The sequence below is a fragment of the Telopea speciosissima genome, chromosome 4 (assembly GCF_018873765.1).
Source record: "Telopea speciosissima isolate NSW1024214 ecotype Mountain lineage chromosome 4, Tspe_v1, whole genome shotgun sequence".
Lineage (NCBI taxonomy): Eukaryota > Viridiplantae > Streptophyta > Magnoliopsida > Proteales > Proteaceae > Telopea > Telopea speciosissima.
The window spans coordinates 38,662-64,990 of record NC_057919.1 but is presented as its reverse complement, the minus strand read 5'-3'; the positions used below and the strand labels follow the sequence as shown (position 1 = coordinate 64,990).

General features: G+C 40.3%; 1 protein-coding gene across 1 annotated transcript in view; it reads left to right on the top strand.

Annotated features, from left to right (window-relative positions):
* LOC122658126 (ubiquitin carboxyl-terminal hydrolase 26-like) overlaps positions 1-26,329 on the top strand; it is an 86,318-nt gene that overhangs the window by 33,155 nt on the left and 26,834 nt on the right. Inside the window, exon 6 of the mRNA XM_043853027.1 lies at positions 20,233-20,341. Within this exon, the coding sequence (XP_043708962.1) occupies positions 20,233-20,341 (109 nt within the window). The remainder of the gene's footprint in view (positions 1-20,232; positions 20,342-26,329) is intronic.

Sequence of the window (26,329 nt, the reverse complement as noted above, 5' to 3'; positions counted from 1 at the left end):
AGACAGTTTGAGAGTGCTCTCCAGGCCGTGAAGCAGTGACGGGGGATGTGGTGCTTGAACCAAAGAAGATTTCTCCAAGGAGCCCAGGCAATTTTGGAGCGGATATGATCCCAGGCAGCTTTTGCACTAAAGCAGCCAGAGGAAGAATGAACCCAAAAAACAGAATCACCTCTCCCTAGTGGACTTCTAGGGATAGAGGGGAGGGCAGCCCAAATGCTGTTAAGTGACTGATGAGTAGAAGGCTGCAGAGTCCAACCATTGCTGCCAAGGATATTTGCAACCTCGGATTGTCTAGTGAGGCCCGATCTATAAAAATCTCTGGTGGAAACCTGGTGGAGAAGGATGCCCAAAGGATGCCAATAATCAAGCTAGAAGGAGGTAGATGAGCCATTGCCAATATGGGAGTAGATAGAACCTTGGACTAGGGAGCGAGCAGCTAAGATCTTCCGTCAGACCCAACTCCCAAGAGGCATCAGAAGATAGAGAAACAGTCCAGAAGGAACCGTGCTGCAGGTGTCTCGAGTAGATCCAGTCAACCCAAATACTTCTCTTTTTAGAGACAATGTTCCAGATCAGCTTGATAGTACCAGCTAAGTAATACCTCTTTGATTCTTCTAATACCCAATCCACTTTCTTTTTTTGGCAGACAGACTGAAGCCCAACTGATGGGATGAAGAAACCTGGTGGAGTCCGTCCCCTTCCATGGGAAAGAGGCTATTAGGGATTCCAAGGCTTTGACAGTAGAGTGAGGTAAACCATAGGTGCCGGACCAATAGATATAAGAGGATTCCAACACTGATTTGATGAGGACAAGGCGACCCGCATAAGAGAGAAGCTTTCCTTTCCAGAGCTGAAGGCGCTTCCTGACGAGGTCCAACATAGGGGTGCAGTGATGAGCAGATAGCCTACCAGGAATCAGAGGGAGACCCAAGTATTTGACAGGAAGCTAGCCAGCAGAGAAGCCGACTTTGTCAATAAGAGCCTCTCTATCCAAATTAGAAACCCTCGCAAGGAAGAGAAGAGACTTTGAAGGGTTTGTGCGCAGACCCGAGGCCAACTGGAAGCGCAGCAGACAAGACATGATGGCTTCAAAAGAGCTGATGGAAGCTTTGGAGAAGATCATAAGGTCGTCTGCAAAAGCTAGATGGGAGAGCTTGAGACTTTGCACTTCGGAATTGGAGAGATGAGGTTCTGATCCGTGCAAGATTGGATATCCCTGGATAGAACTTCCAAAGCCAAGGTGAAAATGTAGGGAGAAAGAGGGCACCCTTGTGATTCCCATAGAAGTTGAGAAGTAGCCTGCCGGACTGCTGTTTACTAGGACAGAGAGCCTTGTAGAGGAGATACAGCCATGAATCCAATTGACAAAGGCCGGGGGGAATCCCATCTTGGTCATCTCATTAATGGTCATCACATTAATGATAAAGTCCCATCTAATGGAGTCAAATGCCTTGTGAATATCAATCTTCATAAGGGCAACAGGGGAATGACTGGATCTGGCAAAGCCTCTAACAATCTCATTGCATAGAAGGATGTTGTCCGAGATGTTCCTGCCAGGGATGAAGGCTGACTGGTTATCACTAACAAGCAAATCCACAACACTCTTGAGTCTGGTGGCAAGGATTTTGGCAATGAACTTGTAGATCAGATTGCAGAGAGCAATGGGCCTGAAGTCTGTCATAACAGAAGCGCCTTCTTTCTTGGGGATGAGGCATAAGAAGTGTGGTTGACCTCTTTGATCTGAGAGGGGTTGAAGAAGAAGCTCCGAACAGCCTTGATAAGATCATGCTTAACAATGTCCGAAGCTGCTAGGAAGAACCCCATATTAAACCCATCCAGACCAGGGGCTCCATCCACTTTGAGAGAACGAATAGCAGTCTCAGTTTCAGCTTCCTCAGGGATGGCTCTAAGAGTGGGGAGCAGCTCATTTGGGATGAATTTGTTGAGAAGGTTGTTAGGGAACGGCTCAGGATCATCCTAGAACCATTGAAAATATCCTTGAAGTTCTTCACAGTCGTGTCTTTGATATTTTTGACTGTAGTAATGGAAGAACCATCCGGAGCCTTTAGCATCAGAATAGAGTTTACATTTTATCTTTGCCTTCAAAGATCGGTGAAAATAAGCTGAATTTGTGTCCCCCAATTCCGGCCATATAGTCCTAGACTATTGCTTGAGAAAGCATTCCTCTTGAGAAAGAAGAGAGGAAAGCTCAATGGAGACTTCTTTTTCTTCTGCAGCCAAGGCAACGTTTAGGATATCAGATTGGAGCTGCAGTTGGATAGAGGAGAGTTTGTCTTTGCATAACAGAACCTGCTGACCAATGTTACCAAAGATGGTTGAGTTCCAACTTTTGAGAGCAGCCTTTACCTTTCTAAGCTTCCTGGCAAAAGGAATAAAGGGGGAGGAGAAAGCCCTTACAGGCTTATCCCAAGCAATTTGAACAGTAGGCAAGAAAGTTGGGTGAGATACCCACATGTTGAAAAATTTGAAAGGCTTTGGGCCAAAGGAGATGCAAGGCTGGATGGTGAGGGTGATAGGGCTGTGATCAGAGATGCCAGGTAAGTCTGAGGTTGCAAGAGATGAAGGAAATGGTGAAAGCCATTCTTCAATAACCAGCATTCTATCCAACTTACAAGTGACAAGAGCACTGCCTGTTCTTTTGTTATTCCGAGTATAGAGTGGACCAGCCCATCTTAGATCATTGACCCCTATGTCTTCGATGCACTCACTGAAACAGTTGATAGCATCCATGTCTATATGATCTCCCGCTAGCTTTTCATGGCTGTACCTTATAACATTGAAGTCACCACCAAGGCCCCAAGGAGCATTACCAGTTTGAGTTGCAATGGACTGAATATCAGTCCAAAGAGACAGCCTATGAGAGGGGCAGTTTGAGGCATAGACCACAGTGAGAAGGAAACTTGAATGGCTAATGATATCAAGGAATTTAAGATGCAAGAATTGAGAAGAAATATTGTATTTACAAGGTCCCATAAAAACCAAATTCTGCCATTAGCATGATGTTGGTAGTTAGAGAGAAGAGACCAGCCCGGGGCAATGGAGGCTGAGATTTTGGAGGAGTTGAGTTCCTTGATATGAGTTTCGAGAAGGCAGCAAAAGCTTGCAAGATCAAGCTTGATTTTGGACCTAACAGGAACATGCTTAGAGGGGTTATTTAGGCCCGTAGTGTTCCAAAAGAGACCTTGGTTCATTTGGACAAGGGAGCTAAAGGCAACAAAGGCTCACACAGCCGAGAGAGAACTGATCTGTGCTGGGAAGAGCTACGATGCCTGCGATGGTAGGAACCAGCAGGGGAAGAGCTTGCCAAGGGGGGGTGAGTGGTCACTCGGCCTGAAGGGGGTGGATGGTTGAACTGGCCTTTCAAAGAATGGATAAAGGCCGGTTTGATGGGTGGCCAGTTTTTGAGTTGGAGAGACCCGAGAACCCACATGGGTTAAAAGAGAACCTGTGGGATTAAAAGGGGGACCAGGGCCAAGGAGTGAAGATTCAAGAGAAGAGGTGGGGGCTATAGGGGGACAGGTGGATGAGAGAGGCAAAGGTAGGGTCTCACAAGGGGTAGAAGGCATCTCACTTTTTGAAGTTTCGTTCTGCAGAGGAGCAGACTACGAGGAAGAAGGCATCACAGCAGGTAAAGCGTTAAGAGAGACCGATACCAGAGGGAGGGGCAGGCTTGCCAGTAGGAGAACTTACACCAGAGGAGGTGGTGCGTAGGATCAATGACATGCGGGATCGACTAGGCTCAGAGATTTGGAACAGGAGCACCTCGGGGCAGGCATCAGCTTCAGTTTCATCTTCAGCAGGCAGGAGGGAGAATCTGTTGTTACTAATGGGTAAGGACCTCTTAGTAGCAGCGACAGAACCAATGTTTTTTTGATGAGGATTCCGGCGCTTGGTCCTGGTTCGGATCCTACCACGCACAGGGGAGAAGGCCTCAGAGAGAGGAGCTTGAGTTGGAGGAGGTAGAGGTTGACGGAGTCAAACAGAGACAGGAGCTTGAGAGGAACCACGCAGATTCTCACGGAGTCCATCTGAGGAAGGGCAATCAGCTTTAGAGGCGCAAAACTTCGAGTCATGGCCAAACGATTTGCAGGTCAAGTAGTGAGGGGGTTTCTAGTTGAAGTGAATCTCCTGCTCGAAAGAATAATCGTCGCTTTCATGGATTGTGATGAACGAAGGAAGTGGATCAGCGGCAGAGACTTCTATACAAATCCTCGCGTAGGCCAGGCGATCTTTCCTAGAGGTGCGAAGGTCAGAAAACAGAGGAGTGCCCAGAACTGATCCCATTGTGCTAAGACCTTCGGAGCACCAGTAGTGTAGGGGAAGGCTCGGTAGAGAGACCCAAAGAGGGAGAGACGAGATATCTAGTCGCCGGAGTTGAAGCTTTTGGTGCCATTGCCGGAGGAACAAAGGTTTCTTTCCCACATGCTAGGGAGCACCTTCGAGGACTCAAGACTTGTCTTTGTCATTAGAGAACTTGAAAATAAAAAATCCATTGTCCAGTGGCGAGATGTCAAGGTTCCCCTGAGTACTCCATTGCTTGGAAAGAGATGTCTTCATGGTGTGGAATAGTGGATGAGAGCCAAGGAAGCTTCCCACTAAGCAGTTCTCCCAAAGTCTTGCTTCTTCTTCTAGAAAGCCCTCAGGGCAGCGAGCAACGTTCCCAGGGCCCGCTGTGGAAGGGGCAATAAAATGCAGAGGGATGCCATCAAAAGCCTTTGGAGTCGACCTGAAGAGAGAGCACCAGCCAGAGGAGAGGACAGGTAGCGATGGATTGGATCCAGAAGGAGGTGGTGATGGGGCTGGAGGCAGAGGAGGTGAAGAGGGTGGAGGTATGAGGGGATGGCTTCATGCCCCCGGAGGGAGCTTCACGTGGCGATTGCCCCTAGTTTATTTGTGAATGTCCTTTCTTTCGTATGTCTCCCTTGGAGACAACAACCATTCGGGATTTTGGAAGGGGTAAGCTGTGATGTTCTTTTTTTTTTCGCATTTGGCTGTCTGCAAACCACTTTCTCTGTCTCATTCTTCTGCTTGTGGAAATATGAGATCAAAAGAGGTCGCCAAGTACAAGGTTGGAGCTCTAGCTGTTGTTGGGCTAACTGGTCCAATTGATGTTACTGCTATATCTGGCAATACAGGAATTTGACCCTTTGCAGATCTCCTGCTGCTTTGAAGCGCAGTATATCTCAATGCAAATCCTAACAGTCAATGCTCTGCTGATTTTGATGTGATTGAGAATATCTATGCAGTGAAAATCTCAACTTTTAGAATTCACATGCGCCTATAGAACACAAACAACGGAGTATTTTTTTTTAATGTAACTTCTGCATATAAGAGAGAGGAAGAGAGAATTTCTAAAAGTCAAAAGGTGAGGTATGAAGAACTTGATGTCTCATCCTATTGCAGGTTTTTTTATGTTCCTAGAAAGTGTAATATAGTAGAAAACAATCTAGCTAATAATGCTTGTGTTAATCACGAGTAATATTTGGTTGTTTACATCCATCCCAAGTTGGCTTCAGCCAAAGGATTTTAGGAGTATCTGTGTGTAATAGTTGGTAACTAATTGAATGATTGTTATCACCAGTCAGTCCTTTTATTTGTAAGTTATAGTGCATGTCTCCTTTTCATCAAATAGAGTCCCCCCCAGGAATTCATAAAATCCTCTGAAATGCTAGTGGGCTTGAATTGTGCACAATTCAGCTAATGGCTTGCAGAATTGGACAATTCATTTGCAACTCAACGATTCATATTTGGGGCTACAAGAGAGCAGTTGATCTCCCTTGATTCTTCGTATTTCAATTTGAGATTTTGTGTATCAGTTCTTCTAGGATGACATAATTTGCATATTTTTGGCTTCAAAATGTTCTATACAGTGAGAACCTAATCAGGTTCCTCATCTGGTTCTGTCAGTTCCGCTTAGTTCAACTTTCGGAATTTTAAATGTGGGATATGGATGCTTGGTTGGGCTACTGGAACAGGATGATGGATGGTTGGTTTGAGAAGGATGTTGTCCATAGGTTGAAGAATGCACACACAAGGCCACCCAAAATTTTGTTCATAAGTTACTCCTGTTTGGAAACTTAATTTCAGAAAAACCCTTCTGTATGAAGTTATTCTCCTATTTGCCTGAAATTCTGTTTACCCTTTCTGAAAGGGTCCATCATCGGTCTGCTAGTATGAAATTGCCCTTCTTTTGGTGGGACCTGGCAATTTGATTAGGGTTGGGTTTTGTATCCTATTCAAGTTCTTCCTTATGCATTGGTGACGTGTGCATCTTAGTGCTTTGTGATTATACTATTAACCTTGACAGGGTATGAGCATACGGGCACACAATCATCAATTCAACATTGCATGGCTATATAATAGAGCCAAAGTTCAAAATTTTGGTTTTGAGCCAGGTTTTTAACTCGAAATCAAATTAATGTAGTTCTAGATCGGTAGGAGACCAACTAGAAGCCAATAAACTAGGATCTATTATGAACACCAATCGGGTAGGCCAAAACTAGTGTTTTAAATTAGGGTTAGAGTTTGATGGTATGGTATTGGTAAAAGTGAAAACAAAAAGGGGAAAGTTAGGCTTTGGATGTATGGAAGGTTAGAAGAAGAGTAGGGGTTGGAGATGATTTAAATTTTACTATAGTTGCAGAATTTCCTGGACAGCAGCTTGTTTGAATGAGATTCTTGAATAAAAATCCATTCTTGAATTAGAACTTGGATGTTGAGCTTCGAAAGAACCACCCGTGCTTCACACCGCAAGGTGTTGATTGGATCAAACACCAATGGCACCAACGAACCACCCGGGCTTCCCATTGCAAGGTGTCAATCGGATCAAACACCGATCTCACCAGCCTTGATCAAAACAAGACAGATTTCAATGGAGAAGAAAAGCAGCAAAAGCTTTTCATTAATATAAAATTCGTTGTTCAATGCTTGCCCCCCTTACAACCTTATATAAAAGATTCAAAAATAGACTCTTGCACTATAAAGGAAAGGCCTAACCCAATCCTTAACCTATTAGGTAACCTAAACTAACTAGGAAACTGAAATATTGAAGGAAATAGACTCAAAACATTGCTGCACTTATGGAGTCCTAATCCATCCCAACTTACATAACAATTAAATACTTGCATGACAACTTAAGTTGTCACATTAGCACTTAACCAAGTCACATGATCACTTAAGTGATCACATGATAACTAATTACATAAAAATAAAACTACCACTATTTATATAAACATAAAACTAAGTATAGTTATAAAACATCTAATCCCGTATGCAACCTAATTACCCAAATTTTAGGCCCATAAAAGTGGCCTATTACATATGAAACCTGCGGGACCAAAGGCCAACATGTATATAGTTACAAAACATCTAATCCCGTATGCAACCTAATTAACCATATTTTTTGCTTATAAAAGTGGCCTATTACATAGGAAACCCATGGGATCAAAGGCCCAACATATATATAATCCAACCCTAGACTTATTTCTAAGCAAAAAAAAGCCCAGTTTGGTGATAATCTGCATCACAAAATATTTCGTTAAACTGCGAAATTTCGATCGAAACCTAGTAAGTTTCGCTTGCAGGTTTCGATTGCGAGTTTTAGGCCCAAGTAGCCAAATTAAGTCCCAAAGATTTTTTTGTTGGAAATACTAGTTTAGGCCCTATAAACATAGTGTAACCTTTAGATTGTAAAAATACAAACCCAAATGGTAGTTTGGCTTTGGATCCGGACCCTAGGATGGTAGTGTATGTCGTTCACTATTGTATACTTTCTCTAATATAACCTATTTTACATAAAGTGGGCCTCTATCCTCTAGAGACGAGATAAATATTTTGATCATACTCTGATATTCAATTTGGTATCAGAGCCTTAAAACCCTACAATTCTTTTTGTTTAGTTTTCTTTTTGTCACCGCTGCCAGTAGAGCTCCACCGCCAATCTTGAGGCTGCAGCCTCACCGTGTAAAAAAGGGTTGACTAAACATGTGCCAACACATGTCGTGCCGTGTATGATTGCTGCTAACAACCATTTACCTGTGTATCACCACCACTACCTCCTACCATCACCATATTCTGATCACTTTGATATTCAACTGTAAAACATATCAACTAGGAAAACATCATCGGTTGTCTTTTCCGGTTCGTAGTGTCTAGTAGTCCGCCTTTATTTTCTTTAATACAATCTGATATTTGGGCTCCATATCCTATCAAAAATAGATTAGGTTTTTATTATTTTGTCACTTTTGTGGACTATCATTCCCGTTCGACATGGTGTATTTGTTGAAAGATCGTACCCTGTTTTTTTCAAAATTTTTATAACAAAATTAAAACCAGTTTGATGATTCCATTGAAGTTCTTCGGTTTGATAATGCTCTTGAATTCACTGATTGTGAAATCTTTGACTTTTGTTTGGCTCATGATAGGATTCATCAGATAAGTTTTTTTATACCCCCCAACAAAATGGGGTTGCTGACTTGCAAATCGGTCATTTATTGGAGATTGCTCAGTCTCTCACGATCCATATGCATGTTCCCAAACAATTTGGGGTGATGTTGCTTGTTTTTTAATTAACCAAATGCCCTCTTTTGTTCTAGTTAATCGTTTACCTTTCTCAATGTTATGTATAGATTTTGCTTTATTTAATTTGCTGCCTCGAGTTTTTAGTTGTATGTGCTTTGTTCATAATTGCACCCTTAGGTTGATAAGTTGTCTCCCAGGGGTATCAAGTATTTTTTTTCTAGGTTACTCTAGAACTCAGTAAGGGTACAAGTGTTTTGTTCCTCTTCCTCATTGATAGTTTGTTAACGCCGATGTTATATTTTATTAAAAATATTTCATATTATTTTCTTCCTGTGCCTACCTTCATGCAAATACTAGTCGTCCACCTCCTTTTGTTGTCCTTGTGCGTTTTGTCTCCTAATGACTTACTAGTTGCTCTTCTTAAAGGTACCTGTTCTTGCACTTAGAAATCCTTGACTACTTATCCTATAGAAAATTTTGTTTCTATATTTAACTTACCACCTCCTTTACATAGTTTGCTTTCGCATTATTAACTAATTCCATTTCGAAAAATCACCATGATGCTTTATGTAATCCTAGGTGAAAAGTGGCTATGGAAAGAGAAATGGATGCCTTGCTTTCATGACAAACATGGATCTTTGTGGATTTGCCTCTAGGTAAGGATCTTGTGCGTTGTCATTAGGTGTACACCAGTTGAACGGCTTATGGCCCTTTTGGTTGTGAAGGGCTATACTTAGACGTATGGGGTGTATTATTTTGAGACCTTCTCACCTGTTGCTCGTTTTAACTCGTTCTGTGTGCTTATGTCATTAGCTGTGAATTTAGATTGGCCCTTATATCATATGGATTTCAAGAATGTTTATATGTTAGTCTCCTTGAGGAGGTGTATATGGAGCAACCTCGAGGGTATGTTGCTTAGGGGGAGAATTCCCATAGTATCTATAAGCCGCACAAGGCCATGTATGGTTTAATATATCACTCATAGCCTGGTTCGACAAGTTCAGTTCAGTCTGTAAGCTACACAAGACCATGTCTTAACTTGTTTTGGTCAAGGTTTGAGGTTTTGATTTTGGCTGTGGTTTCGGTCAGGCCCGAAACCGAGATGTTTCAATCGAAACTTATTATTTTTTTAAAAAAAATTTGGACTTGGGTTTTAGGGGCCATATGACCAAATTAGGTCATTAAACTTGTATGACAGCCTATTTTAGGCACTATAAACATAGTGTAACCCCTAGATTTTAAAAAATCAGACCCAAAATGGTAGTTGACTTCGGACCCTAGGTTGTTAGACTACACAGTATACATAAACTGATATTTTATTCCACATGATCTTTAGTATTTGAACACATATAATTCAAGTAAACCAACTTAAATAAGCAATAGGAATGATACTCTTTGTATTATGTAGAGCAGAAAACCAGCTTTCCAACAAGTCTAACACTGCTTAAATCTGATTTTTATTGACAGAATTATGTTCCATTCAAACCCTATTTGGCGTGTGAATGCTATTAAAGTCATTTTGAATGAAACTAATTTTTTGTTTTGATATTTAAAAATTTATTTGGTGTGCGTGAATCCTATTAAAATCGCTTTGGATGTAAATAAATTTTTAGATATCAAAACCAAAAATTATTTTTGCCACCCTTTTGGTTTTTAGGGATGTTCTATCCTAATAAGATTTATGAAATTTTCAGATTTGGGAACAAACTAGACATTTTAAGTGGAAAATCACCCCTACATCCCAAAATTCGGCTTGTGTTCTTGATTTGTGGGGGTTGACTTTTTATCTTGTCGGAATTTTATTTTTTTAACTATTTTTATGGATTCAAATATAGGGTATTTGTTCATCTGTGAATAATATCTTAAGTGAATGGAAAATCATTTGCTTAAATAATATTTGGCATAAAATAGGGCTGTTTCGGGAAATTTGGAGAAGGCTGGGCGAAACAGGATGAAACATGCGAGATCGGTCGAAATTTTGACCCAACTCGTCAAAATATGAAACATGGAATGTATGGTTTCGGCCAAAATTTTGACCGAAACCTAGTAAACCTTAAGTTTCGCAACCATTTTCAGTTCGGTAGCTTGAAAATCCGAGAAAAATACTGAGATCTCGTGCGATCTATGCGGAATCTCTAACTGTGGTTTTGGTTGTGTATGTCAATGATAATCAAGGTTTTAAAACTCGGGTTTCAACCAGCCAAAAATCGAGATATTGTCGAAACTGGTCGAAATCTGTGATTTTCCCCAGCCAACTCGAGCTAGTGGTTTCGAGGCCCAAAAATGGTTTTTTTTATCTGATTTTTTGTATACAGCCTATTTTTGACATTCTAAACACAATGCATAAACTATTTTCACCCAAAAAAAAATAAAAAAAAATAAAATCACATGGTACTTGTGGTTTTTGACCCATGTTGACTAGTGTACGGACAGTGTACTAAGAATCGTAGTTGTCCAGACAGACATTTATTTATATTGTTCATAAATAAGTAAATGTTTTTGTATTTGTTATTTCAAGTACTTATGATATTATTCATAAATAAGCAAATACTCTTTATGTGAGTCCAATAGAAATAGTTAAAAAATAAAATTCTAAAAGGATAAAATGTGAACCCTCCAGTTCAAGAACAAAATCTGGATTTTTGGCGGTAGGTGCAATCTTCAATTTTATATGTTGGGGGTTTTCTCAAATCTAGTAATTCCATAAATCTTAATATGGTAAAACATTGCTAAAAACAAAAAAATGCGGTAAAATATTCATTTGTTTTGTTGGTCAAACTTAATTTGGTGTGCACGGATGCTGTCAAAGTCGCTTTGAAAAGTGATTTTAAGAGACGTATCGTATTGTATGGGAGAGACATGCAAAATACAATTTTGAAGCATAAAACACTATGAGTAATATGTAAAATATATCATCTATAAAGAGGAGAACGAAGTATGACAGACAAGTACATTCATTTGATTATGTATAAATGATGAAGTTTCTTACTTGTACTAATATAAAAAAAAGTCAATTTCAGTTTAGGGAAGATTGATGGTTTACACAACTCTTTGAAAAAAAAAAAACCCTAGTTTCATGCAATCAGTCAATTGTTTTTCACTAACCTAGTGACCCATGGCAAAAAACGACACTAAAAAACTATATTTGAACAAAAAAATTGTTGATTTTGCCAAAACAAAATTGATTACAATGCTTTGCAAGAGCTGCTGGTAAGTGTTTTGAGTCATTGATTGAGATATATAGTTTATAAGAGATGTATCAAGTGTATCGATAAATATCAACTATATCGGGTCAACGTATCGACTATTTACAGTTGATATTTTTTAGTATCATATCGGTACTCTAAAAATAAGATACGTATCGATTAGTATCGGTGCATACATTACGATACTCAAAACCTTGCATAGGGTTTGACTGGAACATGGTCGAAATTTCATCGAAGCTTAAACTTGGTTAGACCCAGGTTTCGTTTCAACCTTTGTTGTAACCGAAAAATTTTGCTAAATTTTGATCATTTCGACCGGAATTTCGAACATTAGACGGTATCATAGTTTATGCATTGAAGTAGTTGGATTATTTTTTAATTCATTATCTAAACTTATCTTTCGTTTTGGAAAATTGGATTGAATCATAAGATTCACGATTTGATTCTTGAAAACCCCCTTATGCATATGATTCGTTTTGACAACATTGGCTTTTAGAAGATCTGGGAGGGAGTTGGAACCCTCAACCACCCCTGCTATTGGCAATGGAGACACACCTGCAATTGGCATAAAAGTCAGAAGAAAAATCACGAGCCTTTGTGCATGTTCAGAAAACCACTGGCTACTTTTCAATGGATGAAGAGAGTAGCTAAACGCTATGATGATATGTGATTTTCAGGACAGTACCATTTTCATGTCAATGAGCCTTGGGATCCGAAAGAAAGGGCTCTGATGTATAAAAGTTTCAGGTTGGCAGGCCTCCCTGGTGTTTAATATTTCCTGCTTGATTTTGTTGTCTTTTCTGTCATGTTTCCTCTCTCTTCTCTTTCTTCCCTTTCGAAAGTTCACTGGTGCTTCCATGACAATCTCTGTTTGTGTTGCTGCCTTTGCCATGTCCCGTAGTGTTGGCCGCCGACGAGGCAAGGCTTTATGATAGCTTTGACTCACTTCCATTACATGATGAGGTAGAGATCAAATGTGTTACCCTTAGTTTCAGGTCACGCTTGATTCGTTATTAAAAGTCGAGCAAAAGAGCTTCACTAAAGAATGACTAAGTCTTGATGGTACTAAAAAGGGGGGTGAAATAGTCGTATTGAAAAAATTTGGAGGTCAGGAGATGTATTCTCCTGACCTGAACTAATGCCCCTCTAAGAGGTGGACATAAATTTGAAATGTGTGGGATTGTGATCGTGGTTATGCTAAACATGAGGAAGCATGTTTTTAATATATAGCATTATAAGCAATATATATATATATATTTATTTATGAGCACTGTTGTAATATGGGTGCAAGGGTAGAACTGTCATAAGGTTATTTTGATCTTGTACTTTATTCTGGAATGTTCCTCTATTCTATTATAAATAAAGCTGGCCTATGTCACATTGACACAAGTCATTCTCTCCATTGTAATATTTCATCATGGTATCAGAATTAAGAATCGACCTAGGGTTTCGTGTCATGTGTAAGAGACCACTGGCATCCATCTCTCCAATAATTGCAGCACCACCATCACTGTAGCACCACCACTTCCGCCTCCACCACCTCTTTCCGCCAAATTTTTTAGCATTATAAGCAATATATATATATATATATATATATATATATATATATATATATGAGCACTGTTGTAATATGGGTACAAGGGTAGAACTGCCATAAGGGTATTTTGATCTTGTACTCTATTCTGGAATGTTCATCTATTCTATTATAAAGAAAGCTGGCCTATGTCACATTTACACAAGTCATTCTCTCCATTCTAATATTTCATTATGATATCAGAGCTATGAAGCGACCTAGGGTTTCGTGTCATTTGTAAGAGACCACTGGCATCCATCTCTCCAAAAATCACAGCAGCACCACCACTTCTGCCTCCACCACCTCTTTCCGCCTCTCTCTCTCTCTTCTCGCAAACCTACCACCACCTCTCTCCGACTTTTTTTTCTCCTTTTTTCCCCTTTTTCCCTTTTCTCTACCTGCTTTGTTTTTTTGTCTCCACAGCCACCGCCGTAGGGTTCTTTTTTCCTTGCCTCCCTTCTTTCGCTTCCGTTGGTGGTGAGTGTATCCCACCAAGGGCCCCTTTTCATCTCCAACTATGTGGTAAAATCTCCCATTACACTTGGAGATTATTTTATGTGGTTTTGTGAGTGAAGCTTTGTGAAATTTTTTTCTCTTTACGACCATGTTTGACGACAAAAATTTTGCCATCTCTTTTGGACAAAGGGGAAACTTTATGCATCGTGAGAATGATTTCCCTAGTTTCCAGACTAATTCTGTTAAACTGGATGGCAATAATTACCTCATGTGGTCGGGGTCTGTTTCGCTTTCCGTTGGTTCCCGTGGTTTGAAAGGCCATCTGATGGGTACCACTGCTCATCCAACTGCTGCAAGGAAGGCCCAGGATAAGTGGGATCTTGATTAGTGCCTGGTGATGTCTTTTCTCCTTAGTTCTATTGATCCCGCTATTTCTTAGAGTTGTTATCTATTGTTGGAGACTGCTGCCGAAGTCTGGAGTGTTGCCAAAGAAACCTATTCTAAGGTTGGTAATGCTGCCCAATGCTATGAACTCCGTCGGAAGATACATATGATGGAATAGAAGGATCTTACTCTTAGCCAGTACTACAATGGCATGAGAGGTATGTGGCAAACCTTGGATTTTTATGGGAAGTTTACTGCTATGTGTCAGGCTGATACTATTGCCTACCGCCAATGGGAAGAAAAGCTTCGGGTGTATGCTTTTTTGGCCGGGCTGAACATGGAGTATGATCCCATTCGTGCACATGTATTGAATAGGGATCCCTTTCCAACCCTTTCCCATGCATATGCTATTGTTGCTAGTGAAGAAAACCGACGTGAGGCTATGGTACACCCTCTTATTGTGGAGCGTGCTGCCCTTTATATGGCTCCCTCTAAAGGGGCTTTGACTACCTCTGCAACTAAACCTACTGTCCAGCCTCGTGGTTCTGCTGCCTCATCTGGGCGTCCTCCTATTAAGTGTGATTACTGTGGGAAAGAGCGTCACACCAAGAATCGTTGTTGAAAGCTTCATGGTCCCTGAGTCCCGTGGGCGTGGTCAGCCGAAATCTGGAGGAAGTACTGCCCATCAGTCCGTCTCTGAGGTTGATTCTTCTAGTACAACCAGTACACCTCTCTCTACCGATGAGATGACCAACCTGCGGAGTTTGATGTCAAGGCTGGAATCTACTACTTCAGCACCTTCGGCCAATGCTAGTGTTGCCTTTGCCACTACTGTCCCTCCCTCTGCTAGTCCTTCTATAGGTATTTTGTTTTATGGTCAGAGCTCCTCTGTCAAATCCACTTCTTGGTTTATTGATTCTGGCACTACCGACCACATTATAAGTTTTCCAAAACATTTTTCCCAGTATTATCCTTTAGCTGGTAATAATAAAGTTCGAGTTGCTAATGGATCCTTTTCTCCTATATCTGGCAAGAGAGTTATAAATTGTTCACCTTCCCTTTCTTTATCTTCTGTTCTTCATGTCCCACATTTTTCTACTAACTTGTTATCCATTAGTAGCATTACACATGAGCTCAATTGTAAAGTGACTTTCTTTCCTTCTCATTGTGTCTTTCAGGACTTGGAAACGGGCAGTACAATTGGAAGTGGTAAGATGGAAGGTGGCCTGTACCTGTTAGAGCAGCCTCCTATTGCACTATCTACTGTGGCTTCTCTCCCAGGAATTGGATCTAAGGCATTTGCTGATTTACATACGTGGCATCGTCAATTAGGACATCCACCGCTAAGAACTCTTACTAGTTTATTTCCTAGTTTTTCTAAAGATTGTAATTTGAACAATTTTCATTGTGATTCTTGCATTTTTGCAAAGCAAACTAGATCCCCCTACCCTTTGTTGGGTAATCGAAGTTTATTCCTTCTAATTTAAATTCATTCTGATGTGTGGGGCCCTGCCCGTGTGGTTTCTTCTTCTGGTTTTCGATGGTTTGTGACTTTTATTGATTGTTTTAGTCGAACTACTTGGGTTTATTTAATGCACCAGAAAAGTGATGTTTTTTCTTTTTTTCAGCATTTTCACAACATGGTTTCAACACAGTTTGATGCAAAAATCAGAATTTTAAGGTCTGATAATGGCACTGAACATTTGGTTAGGGCATTTCAGTCTTATTTTTCTGCCCATGGGATAGTTCACCAGACTTCCTGTGTTGATACTCCCACCTCAAAATGGAGTGGCAGAGAGGAAGAACCGATATCTCCTTGAAGTTGCTCGGTCTTTAATGTTTGCTATGAATGTCCCTGTTCGATTTTGGGGAGATGCCATCACCACGCCAACCTTTCTTATTAATAGGATGCCATCTCGTGTCCTAAATAATAAGAGCTCCATTGAAACTCTTCTAGGTAGTGTCATTTTCCCTATTCCATCCAAGGTTTTTAGCTATGTTGCTTTTGTTCGGAATCATCATGTGCATGGGAAATTAAACCCCAGGGGTCTTCGTTGTATTTTTTTGGGATACTCAGCTACCCAAAAATGCTATAAATGTTACCATTCTTCTTCTCGGAAATTTTTTGTTTCCATGGATGTTATTTTTCAGGAAAATGTTCCCTTTTACCCTGTCCCTCTTCTGGGGGGGAGTCTGTTCACCAAGAGGAGGTCCTTCAAATTCCCATAGATCTGTCTTGGGAAGAAGAGGATGTTCTTGAGGATGGGGTTACTAGTTAGGAACAGCATGGTGAGGTTTCTATTGAGGGGTAGACTCTTGTGTCCGCTACTGTGCCCACTGAACCCATTATTCAGCTAAGTAATCAGCGGGTAATGGAAAAAAGGTTCAGGGAGATAAGTACTACTGACATATGGCAGGAAGGAAAATCTCGACTAGAACAGGCCTACTACCATCGTTCCTCTAAAATTGACTGTAGAGGTTCCAAGTTCTGCTACCTCTGAACCCTCTGGTAAGTTTCCATCTGTTCCTCCTTCAGATTATGATCCTACTCTTGACCTTCTTATTGCTACTAGGAAAGGTATACGTAGTTGTACTCAACACCCAATTTCAAATGTTGTTTCTTATGACTCATTAACTCCTACTTTTCAGACCTTTCTTGCTTCCCTGTCTTGTGTGTGTCTTCCTAACTCTTTGCAGGAGGCAATAGCACACTCGGATTGGAAAGAAGCTATGAAGGAAGAGATCAGAGCCCTTGATAAAAATAACACGTGGGATTTGGTTTAGCTTCCACCGGGAAAGAGAGGTGTAGGGTGTAAATGGGTGTTTGCGGTTAAACACAAGGTTGATGGGAGCATTGAACGATACAAAGCCAGGCTGGTTGCTAGAGGTTTCACCCAGACATATGGAATTGACTATAAGGGACGTTTGCTCCAGTGGATAAGATGAACACTGTGAGGGTCCTCCTGTCTTATGTAGTAAATCAGGGATGGAACTTATTTCAACTTGATTTAAAAAATGCATTCTTGAATGGTGAGTTGACTGAGGAGGTCGACATGGATATTCCACCAGGATTTGATTCCCCGGGCATGGTTTGGTAGGTTCCATAAAGCAATGATCTCCATTGGGTTCAAGCAGAGCGATGCAGATCACACACTATTTATTAGGAGGACTACCAAACATGTGACTATGTTGATGGTATATGTTGATGATATAGTCATCACTGGGAGTAGCCAGGAGGAGATTGATTCTTTGAAAACATTTCTGGGTACTGAGTTTGAGATCAAAGACCTGGGGATGCTTGGGTACTTCTAGGTATTGAGGTTGCCTACTCTAACAAAGGAATCTCATTATCTCAAAGGAAGTACACATTGGATCTATTGTCTGAGACAAGTATGTTGGGATGCAAGTCAGTAGACACCCCTGTTGGACCTAATTGTCACCTTCGGTTAAAGGAAGGAGAACCTGTGAATAGGGAGCAGTATCAGTGATTGGTAGGACGTTTGATTTACTTGTTCCACACTCGTCTAGACATTGCCTTTGCAGTAAGTCTGGGAAGCCAGTACATGCATGATTCCTATTTACACACTTGGATGCTGTCTACAGAATTGATGCAGATTGGGTTGGATCACCTGATGACGGGCCTTCTACTTCTGGCTACTGTACTTATGTTGGGGGGAATCTTGTTACTTGAAGGAGCAAGAAGCAACCTGTTGTGGCTCGTTCTAGGGCAGAGGCCGAGTTTCGGGCTATGACCCAGGGTATATGTGAGGCCTTTTTGGCTCTAAAGTTTATTGCAAGATCTTGGAATTGAGGTTGAGATGTCTGTGTGGTTTTACTCTGATAGCAATTCCGCAGTCAGCATTGCTCATAATCCTATTTATCATGATCGAACAAAGCATGTGGTGATAGATCGTCACTTTATCAAGGAGAAACTTGATAGTGGTAAGATGCGCATTACTTTCGTTCCTGCAGATGACCAGCTTGCTGATCTTCTTACCAAAGGATTGAGTCCTAAGCTATTTGTTTCTGTTGTTAGCAAGATGGGTATGATAGATATAAATGCACCAACTTGAGGGAGAGTGTTGTAATATGGGTACAAGGAAAGAACTGTCATAAGGGTATTTTGGTCTTGTACTCTATTCTGGAATGTTCCTCTATTCTATTATAAATAAAGCTGGCCTTGTCACATTGATGCAGATCCTAGCCTCCTTGAATTGAAGAAGCCACCCTAAACCTAGGGTTTTAGTAGGAGCCTTAGTTTAGTTGAGTTTATTTCCGTACTTAGTTTTTATTTTGTGTTTTTAATTGAACCGGGTTAAATTGGTTGCATCCAATTGGTTCAATTGGTTTAATTTAAGTGAAGTGATCCTATTGGCTAAGAGGGTCTTGTATCCTATTGGCCACTAGGGAATCTTCTTTATTTTAAATAGTTTAAGTTGTTTTTAAGTCATTAGGGGTAGAAGAGTCTTTTCTTTTAAGTTTTTAAATTGTTTTAAAATTGGTCACCTCTCCACGATTTAAGCGAGAGAGTTGATTTGTAATAGACTTAGGAATAGGCCTTTGGCCTCTTTATTTAATAGAATAGTGGGAGAGGCTCCACCCACAAGTTTTATGATTTAAAAATTTCGTTCCTGCTGTTAGTTTTTGGCTGCTGCTGCTATTCTTCTCAGAGAACTGCCTTGTGTGTAATATCGAGGCTGCCTTGTGAGTAATATCAAGGTGAGGGCTGGTGGACTCCAGCGACTCCTTGCATCTTGTAGATCGGGAGGTCCTTCTTCTTCTTCTTCAATCAAGTCTCTTCAAGGTTGCTGCCATTGAAGTTCTTTCATTACAAGTAAGTTATTACAGAATTCTGCAAATAACCTTTCTTCTTCTTATCCTCTACCCTAGACCTCCATTCCCCAATCGATTCCCATAAACCCTAGCTTCATCTATAGCCATTACAGCCCTATTCCCTCATCAGTTTACACTCAAATTTTAACCACAGATCCATCACAGTAACCCTTCCACTCGATCTCAGTTGCAGCCTCAACAATCCATAAAACCCTAAATCCCTCCATCACCATTAAAACCCAAAAACCCAAAAACCTGTCTAGACCTAACCAGCTATCAAAACCCAACCAAATTTCAGTCGAACCACCCCCTCACTGCCAGTAAAACTCGACCTGAAGTCCAGCCTTGAAATCCCATCCTAAACCCTAGTTTCAGCCTAGATTCTAAAACCTAAAACCCAAAACCCTAAACCTAAATTTCTGGAATTTTAATTTCTTATTTAAACCTAATTAAACCTATACCATTAGCTTCCTAAAACCTGCATATCATTACTACATAAAACCCTAACTCAAACTCCTAGTCCTAACCCTAATTTCTACCTATTTAGCCTAAGCTGTCCCAAACCAGTTGCCTTGTTAAGTGATCTTCGTACATTGGCTCCTAGTGGGACTTGTCCTACCTAGGACTACATTACACGTTGACACAAGTCATTCTCTCCATTCTAATATTTCATCAGCATTAATGGATACAATGATTTCTAGTGAAGAAAAGGTGTCATGGTGGTCATTTTTTATTAGATACAATTCTTAGTTTTTTCTTATATAGAATTCTTTCATGTGAAAACAATATTTCTATGCGGAAACTATTCTGAATGATTTCAAGTTGCATTTGGGTGCTAGGTTATTGAAGCCTCTTTGATTTCTAGCGGTTCCTCAAATTGTTGTCTAATCCGAGGATTCTTTTTTAGCAACTCTGCAGTAGGATACTGCCAGGATGATAGCATGAGTTTGAGCTCTGTTCTATTACTATTTGCTTGAATTTTGGATTTTGCCTGCTGCTTCTTAACATGATTCCAGTGGTGAATGTTTATATGCATTAAATGTTTATCATATTTTGTTCTTTTTTCAAATATATTTTTCTCATTTCGAATGGCAAACCAATTAGCATTTGCATAACATTTATCATATAATGTATTCTATAATCAACAGAAGCCTTTCATTATACACCTCTATTATTGCTTGCATAATTGCTGGCATGGTGAGAAATGGGCATTATTGCTTACTTTCTGATCCCCTGCAGTGTCCTTGACAACACCTCCATTCAGTGCTTGCATGGTAGAGTTCCAGTCTCAAAGGTTAGCATCATGAAGCGATTGTCAGCTAATGCTTGGACCAAGTTGCTCTCTAAGGTATGTACTTATAATTTATGCGCATCAGTGATCTCTCACTTTTACAATAGCACACTTATTTATCATCAAGGAACATTTATACTTTTGTTTTGTTCAACTCAAGTGTCTGCTAATTAACTCACATGTATAGTTGATGCCAAGGTTCTAATTTCAAATTTTGGAGGGATTTTTATCCCAACTGAATTTTGCCTTGATACTTCAGGGATTTCCTATTTATGCATGTTTACAAATGTTTGCATCATTACATTGGGAGGGGGGGGGGATTGGGAATCCAAGTGGCAGTTCAGCTTTTCACCTTATGTCATATGACAGCCATGTCATCGTCTACCTAAAGACTCTCTCAAATTGCATCACAACAGCGCTATATATTGGAAATTTGAAATTGGGGAAAATTTGGCCGAATCTTGCTTCAAATCCATCCAATGGTCAAATGGATGCTTCACAGTTGACCTTCAAGCTTAATTCAGCAGCAAAATGAAAGATTTTGCCAAAATATTGAGGTTTTCTTGTAGTTTTAGCATGGTTCAAGATTTCGCGAAATATCGCCGATATATCGGGATATTTCAGAAATCTCGAAAGTACCGAGATGAAATGGCAAGGCAAAATGGAAAAAGTTCATATTTCGGTGATATTTCGTGATATTTTGGGATATTTCGGGTATTTTTCGATATTTCGTGATATTTCTTGTGAGTCTTGCACTCTTGTGAGTTGTGAACTTGTGACTTTGTATATTGACTATTGAGTAATGAGTATTGACTATTGAGTATTGAACTATTGACTATTATGGAGTTTATGAGTTATGAGTTATGACTTATTTTTGTTTCATTACTTTGTTTAAATTTCTTATTTGTCTTTTAGTACCTAATCAATGTGTATTTAACTATTTGTACATCAGGGTCGACGACTGTATACTGTCAATCAAGGGTGCAAACCCAAAACACCATTTTGAGTTCATTTTTTTTGCAATATGAAGGTTTAAATGTGTTTATTTAGCTTAAATAAGGGTGTACATGAAGTATTAGGCCTTAATATGGCCAAAACCCCACCGAGATGGAGTGCCGAAATATGGCAGAAAAAACACCCTATTTCGGCGATATTTCGGATTTCGGCCATCTTGACCAGCCCGAGATACTGTGATATCGTGAGATTTTAAGCTATGAGTTTTAGAGCTCTCGGGCAAAAGAGGGCAAAAGCTCAAAATTTTGACGAAATGAGTTCAAATGAGTTGACATTTTGCTGAAAATCTGGGCTTCCCTGCGTTTCCCATTTTTTAAGAAAAAGAAGATTGTACAGTGTATTTATGCCAAAGGCTTTTTCATCATGCACATTAGATAAAATGTCATCAGTTATTCGTTTTCTGTACAAGTTCCCAACAATACATTGAGTGGTAAGGCTGAGAAAAGATGTGGTGAGTACAAGGTTTTTTTTGGGGGGGGGGGGGGGGAGAACTGACTAGTTGATGTAAACCAATAACCTGTAGGACAGATTAGTGGACTACAATACCACACTGGTTGGAATCAACAGTGAACCATTACGAGAATCTGTGGGCAGAATATAGGAGGTAAAATAACTCAAGATCAAACCTGTAGATGGGGCTTACATTATAACTGAAAGATGGTCTACTAGGTTTATTATATATGTAAAATTTTAAGTTCATGTACTGGTTGGATCGAGAGAAACAGGTAGGAACCGAACTTATAATGTAAGAGACAGAAAGAAGGTGATAGGCGAATTCATATAACTTCATATTCAGAAATAAGATGGGATCCAAAGTTGGGTCGTAGTTTGGGAATTAAACCGTCAAAACAAGAGGCCAATCCAATGGTTGGATGGCCAGAAATCAACGACTGAAATCTGTTATATGATGCTGTCAAAACAGATTTTCACAGGTATGTAATAGAGCAGGATCGTGAACACAGTAGTGGACACTTAAATAAACATTGAAATCAGCACTATTAATACCTGGATATGAGACCCACGACAGTAAAGATGGTTGCAGCACCTTGTTGGTTGAAGAACAAACAGAAAAGAAGGGGAAGGGATTGACCAGGCTTCACCACCGTAGACCACCACTGTAGTCCAAAGCAGAATCAAACTTTCTTTTGTCAAAACCGATGGGATGCCCTCCCTTTTTTCTATTTATAAAATACTTCAAATACAAAGTTAGGACTGCCCATGCATGTGAGAGTATTAATCAGCAATAGAAACTTCCTAATATTCTCTTGCAATAATAGGACTCTACTTTCTAAAACTGAAAACTGAAAAATAGAAGCTTCTACTTATTAATCTGGACCATAATGGAACTTAATATGTTGAAAGATCTCAGCAATCATTCTTCCATGCCAGCTGTGCAGATGGGGCCCATGCGATAACCACAAAGATCTAACATATCTATATGTAAGGCTGCACTATCCCTTCAATTATCTCCCACGCAATGGTCAGTATGGGCCCCATCAGATTTGATAAATCTTCCATAGTTTCTTCATCCATGCAAGCTGTCCCTGGGCCCACCATAACTGTCAAAATCTCCTCCAAATATTGCTGATCAATGGCCATTATTGGGCAGAAACAGAGTTGGCCTAGTGGGCTGAAATAACATCAACACATATGATGCAGGAGCACTACCTTGGACCGGGTCCAAATTCAGGTCTTTGGTCTAGTTGAGTAATTTAGGATTTTATTTATTTGTACTTTGGGATTAACATGTGATCTTTATTTGGTGTAGGTTAAGTAGGATACCAACTAGGATTTAGTTTCCTAATTGTTTTGAGTTTCCAAACTATAATAGGTTTCTTTTCATGTTGGGTTTCTTCTTTATTTATTGGCATGCACACTACTATTGGGATTTAGAATTGACAATGAATTGAATAGTTGGGTTTTTGGAGTGCCTACGTGGCGTGCCTTGTGCGATCGTTCTTCCCCCTCTCGCATATCTTCTTCTATTATTTCTCTTATTCTTCTTCCTTGCTAAGGTACGACCTCTTCTTTCCATCCTATCGCAATCTTTTCCTTTGAACTTCTGAAACGTATTTACGCTTACCCTGTTTCATGGTACTGTCTGATTCCATTAGTTGGTTGATCCTTCCTCACCCCTTCTCTGTTCCTCTTCATATCTTGGGTGCATGTTTACTCATCAAAGGTGATTCCAATGCTAGTGATAAATGTCCTAAAACGCTTCTTGTTGTGATAACCAAGCCTGGTTGTTGTAATATTGGTACGAGGGTAAAATTGTAAATTGGGGTATTTGTCCTGTAATCATTCTAGAATATTTTCTCTTTTACATTATAAATAAGGATGGGTTGTGTCTCATGACTCTCATTAGACACAAGTCACAATTTCCCAAACCTTCATGGTATCAGAGTATGATCGACCACCACTTCTATTGTTTCTCTTATTCTTCTTCCTTGCTAAGGTACGACCTCTTCTTTCCATTCTCTCGCAATCTTTTCCTTTGAACTTCTTAAACGTATTTACGCTTACCCTGTTTCATGGTGCTGTCGGACTCCATGAGTTGGTTGATCCTTCCTCACCCCTTCTTTGTTCCTCTCCATATCTTGGGTGCATGTTTACTCATCAAAGGCGATTCCAATGCTAGTGATAAATGTCTTAAAACGCTTCTTATTGTGATAACCAAGCCTGGTTGTTGTAATATTGGTACAAGGGTAAAATTGTCAATAGGGGTATTTGTCCTGTAATCATTCTAGAATATTCTCTTTTACATTATAAATAAGGATGGGTTGTGTCTCATTAGTCACAACTCACAATTCCCCAAACCTTCATCGTATCAGAGTATAATCGACCTAGGGATTCCAAACCCTATTCGAGCTTCTTCTCTACTCTCTTCTCTCTTTCTCAATTTCTCCCCAGCGTTGCCACACCTAGCCACCACTGCCGCTATCACCTAGCCATTGCCGCCATGTTCTACCGCCTCCCTCCCTCTCGGCCTCTCTCTCTCTCTCTCTCTTCCCCTTTCTAGCACAATAGAGAGCAGAGGTACCACCTGTATCACCTCCACCACTCTAGGTGGTGTTTTTTCTCCACCACCAAGGGCTTTTTCCCTCCTCTTTTTGCATTCCCAGTCCTCTTTCATGATTTGAAGGGCTGCTTCCACTTTTTGTGGATGTTTTGGAGATTGTTTGATATTCTAGCATCTATTCTTCAGTTTTGTGGCTTGTTCTGGTTCTTCTATAGCATCCTAAGGGATTATTTTTTGTTGGTAACAATGACGGCGTTGTCAGATCTTTCTACAGCTACATCTGGAACTTAAGCGCAAGTTCATGATTCTCATGACGAATTCCCTACATTCCTTGTAGTCTCCGTTCGTTTGGATGGGAGCAATTATTTGACGTGGTCTCGATCCTATTATCTTGCTATTGATTCCCGCTAGTATTTGGGTTATCTTACTGGCACGAAGAAGAAGCCCAGCACTGAAGGTCTTGAATAGGAGCAATGGATTCTTGCTAACTCCCTGGTTATGTTTATGTCTTATCTTCTCAGTAGTATGCAACCCCAACTTGCTATGGGCTATCTCTTGTTGGATACTGTTGACAAGATTTGGAAAGCTGCTCAGGAAACCTATTCATAGGTTGGGAACGATGCAGGTCTATGAATTGCGTAAGAAACTTCATGAGACCAAGTAGAAGGAACTCAGCCTGTCCCAGTATTATTATGAGTTGCGAAGTTTGTGGTAGGAATTGGATTTTATGATACATTCCAGGCCTCTACTCCTACAGAGGTTATTAAATTCCAGAAACGTGAAGATAAATTCAGGGTGTATGATTTTCATGTTGGAATTAATATGGAATATGACCAGATTTTATCTCAGGTGCTTAACCGTGATCCCTTTCCTACTCTGCGGCAGGTCTACTCTCTCATTCAATTCGAGGATAGTCGTTGGGCTGCTATGTTGCTATCTCCTTCACAGGACCAATCAGCCCTTTTTTCTGGTCCTCCCTTATAGTCCAATGGTGGGTCCTTCGTCCCAATGGTTGTTCTGACAGTCTCTCCATCCGGTGTGATTATTGTGTAAAAGAGAGGCATACTAAGGAAATTTTGTTGGAAGCTTCATGGTCGTCGCATTGCCTATTCTAACAAAAGCAGTGGTCGTGGGAAACCATCCGCCAACTATACTGAGATTGCTGCAGTTGACTATCCACATGGTGCTGCCCCTACCACTTCTCAGGATGAGCTTACTAAGTTTCTCCGACATTTGGTAACCAAATTGGACTCATCTGCCTCTACCAATCCAGCTTCCCCCTCATTTTCTAGTTTGGTCCTTTCGGGTTCTGCATCGCCAGGTATTTATTTTGTTGGTCATTGTGCATCCGTTGTTTCCCGTCCATGGATTATTGACTCCGGTGACTCTGACCACATGATGGTACTACCAACCTGTTTTTCACATATTCTCCTTGTTCTGGTAAAGACAAAGTTTGCATTGTTGATGGCTCTCTTTCTTGTGTCTGGGAAGGGGCCAATCACATTTTCTCCTGCTTTGCAATTGAATTCAGTTTTACTTGTTCCTAATTTTGCTACCAATCTTATTTCTATCAGTCATCTTGATGCAGATTCATCACCAAATATGGCTTGTTTCATTGGGAATAAGTCTAGGGTTGGGTTACATTCATGTTGGGCCTTTGATCCCTTGGGTTTCTAATGTAATAGGCCACTTTTATGGGCCTAAAATATGGGTAAATAGGTTGCATGCGGTATTAGCTCCCATACTTAGCTTTTTATTTGGTGTTTTAAATTGAACCGGTTCAACCAATGGTTCAATTTAAGTGATTTTATTAGTTTTTCTTTTAGTTGTTTAGTTAGACTGGATTAGTACTCTATTTTGAGTCTATTTCAGTCTCCTAGTCAGTTTAAGTTAGCTAATAGGTTAGGGATAGGATTAGGCCTTTCCTTTTTAGTGTCTAAGTCTATTTTTGAGTCTTCTATTCTATATAAGTTTGTATGGGAGGCCTGCATTTGATTAATAAAAACTCAGCT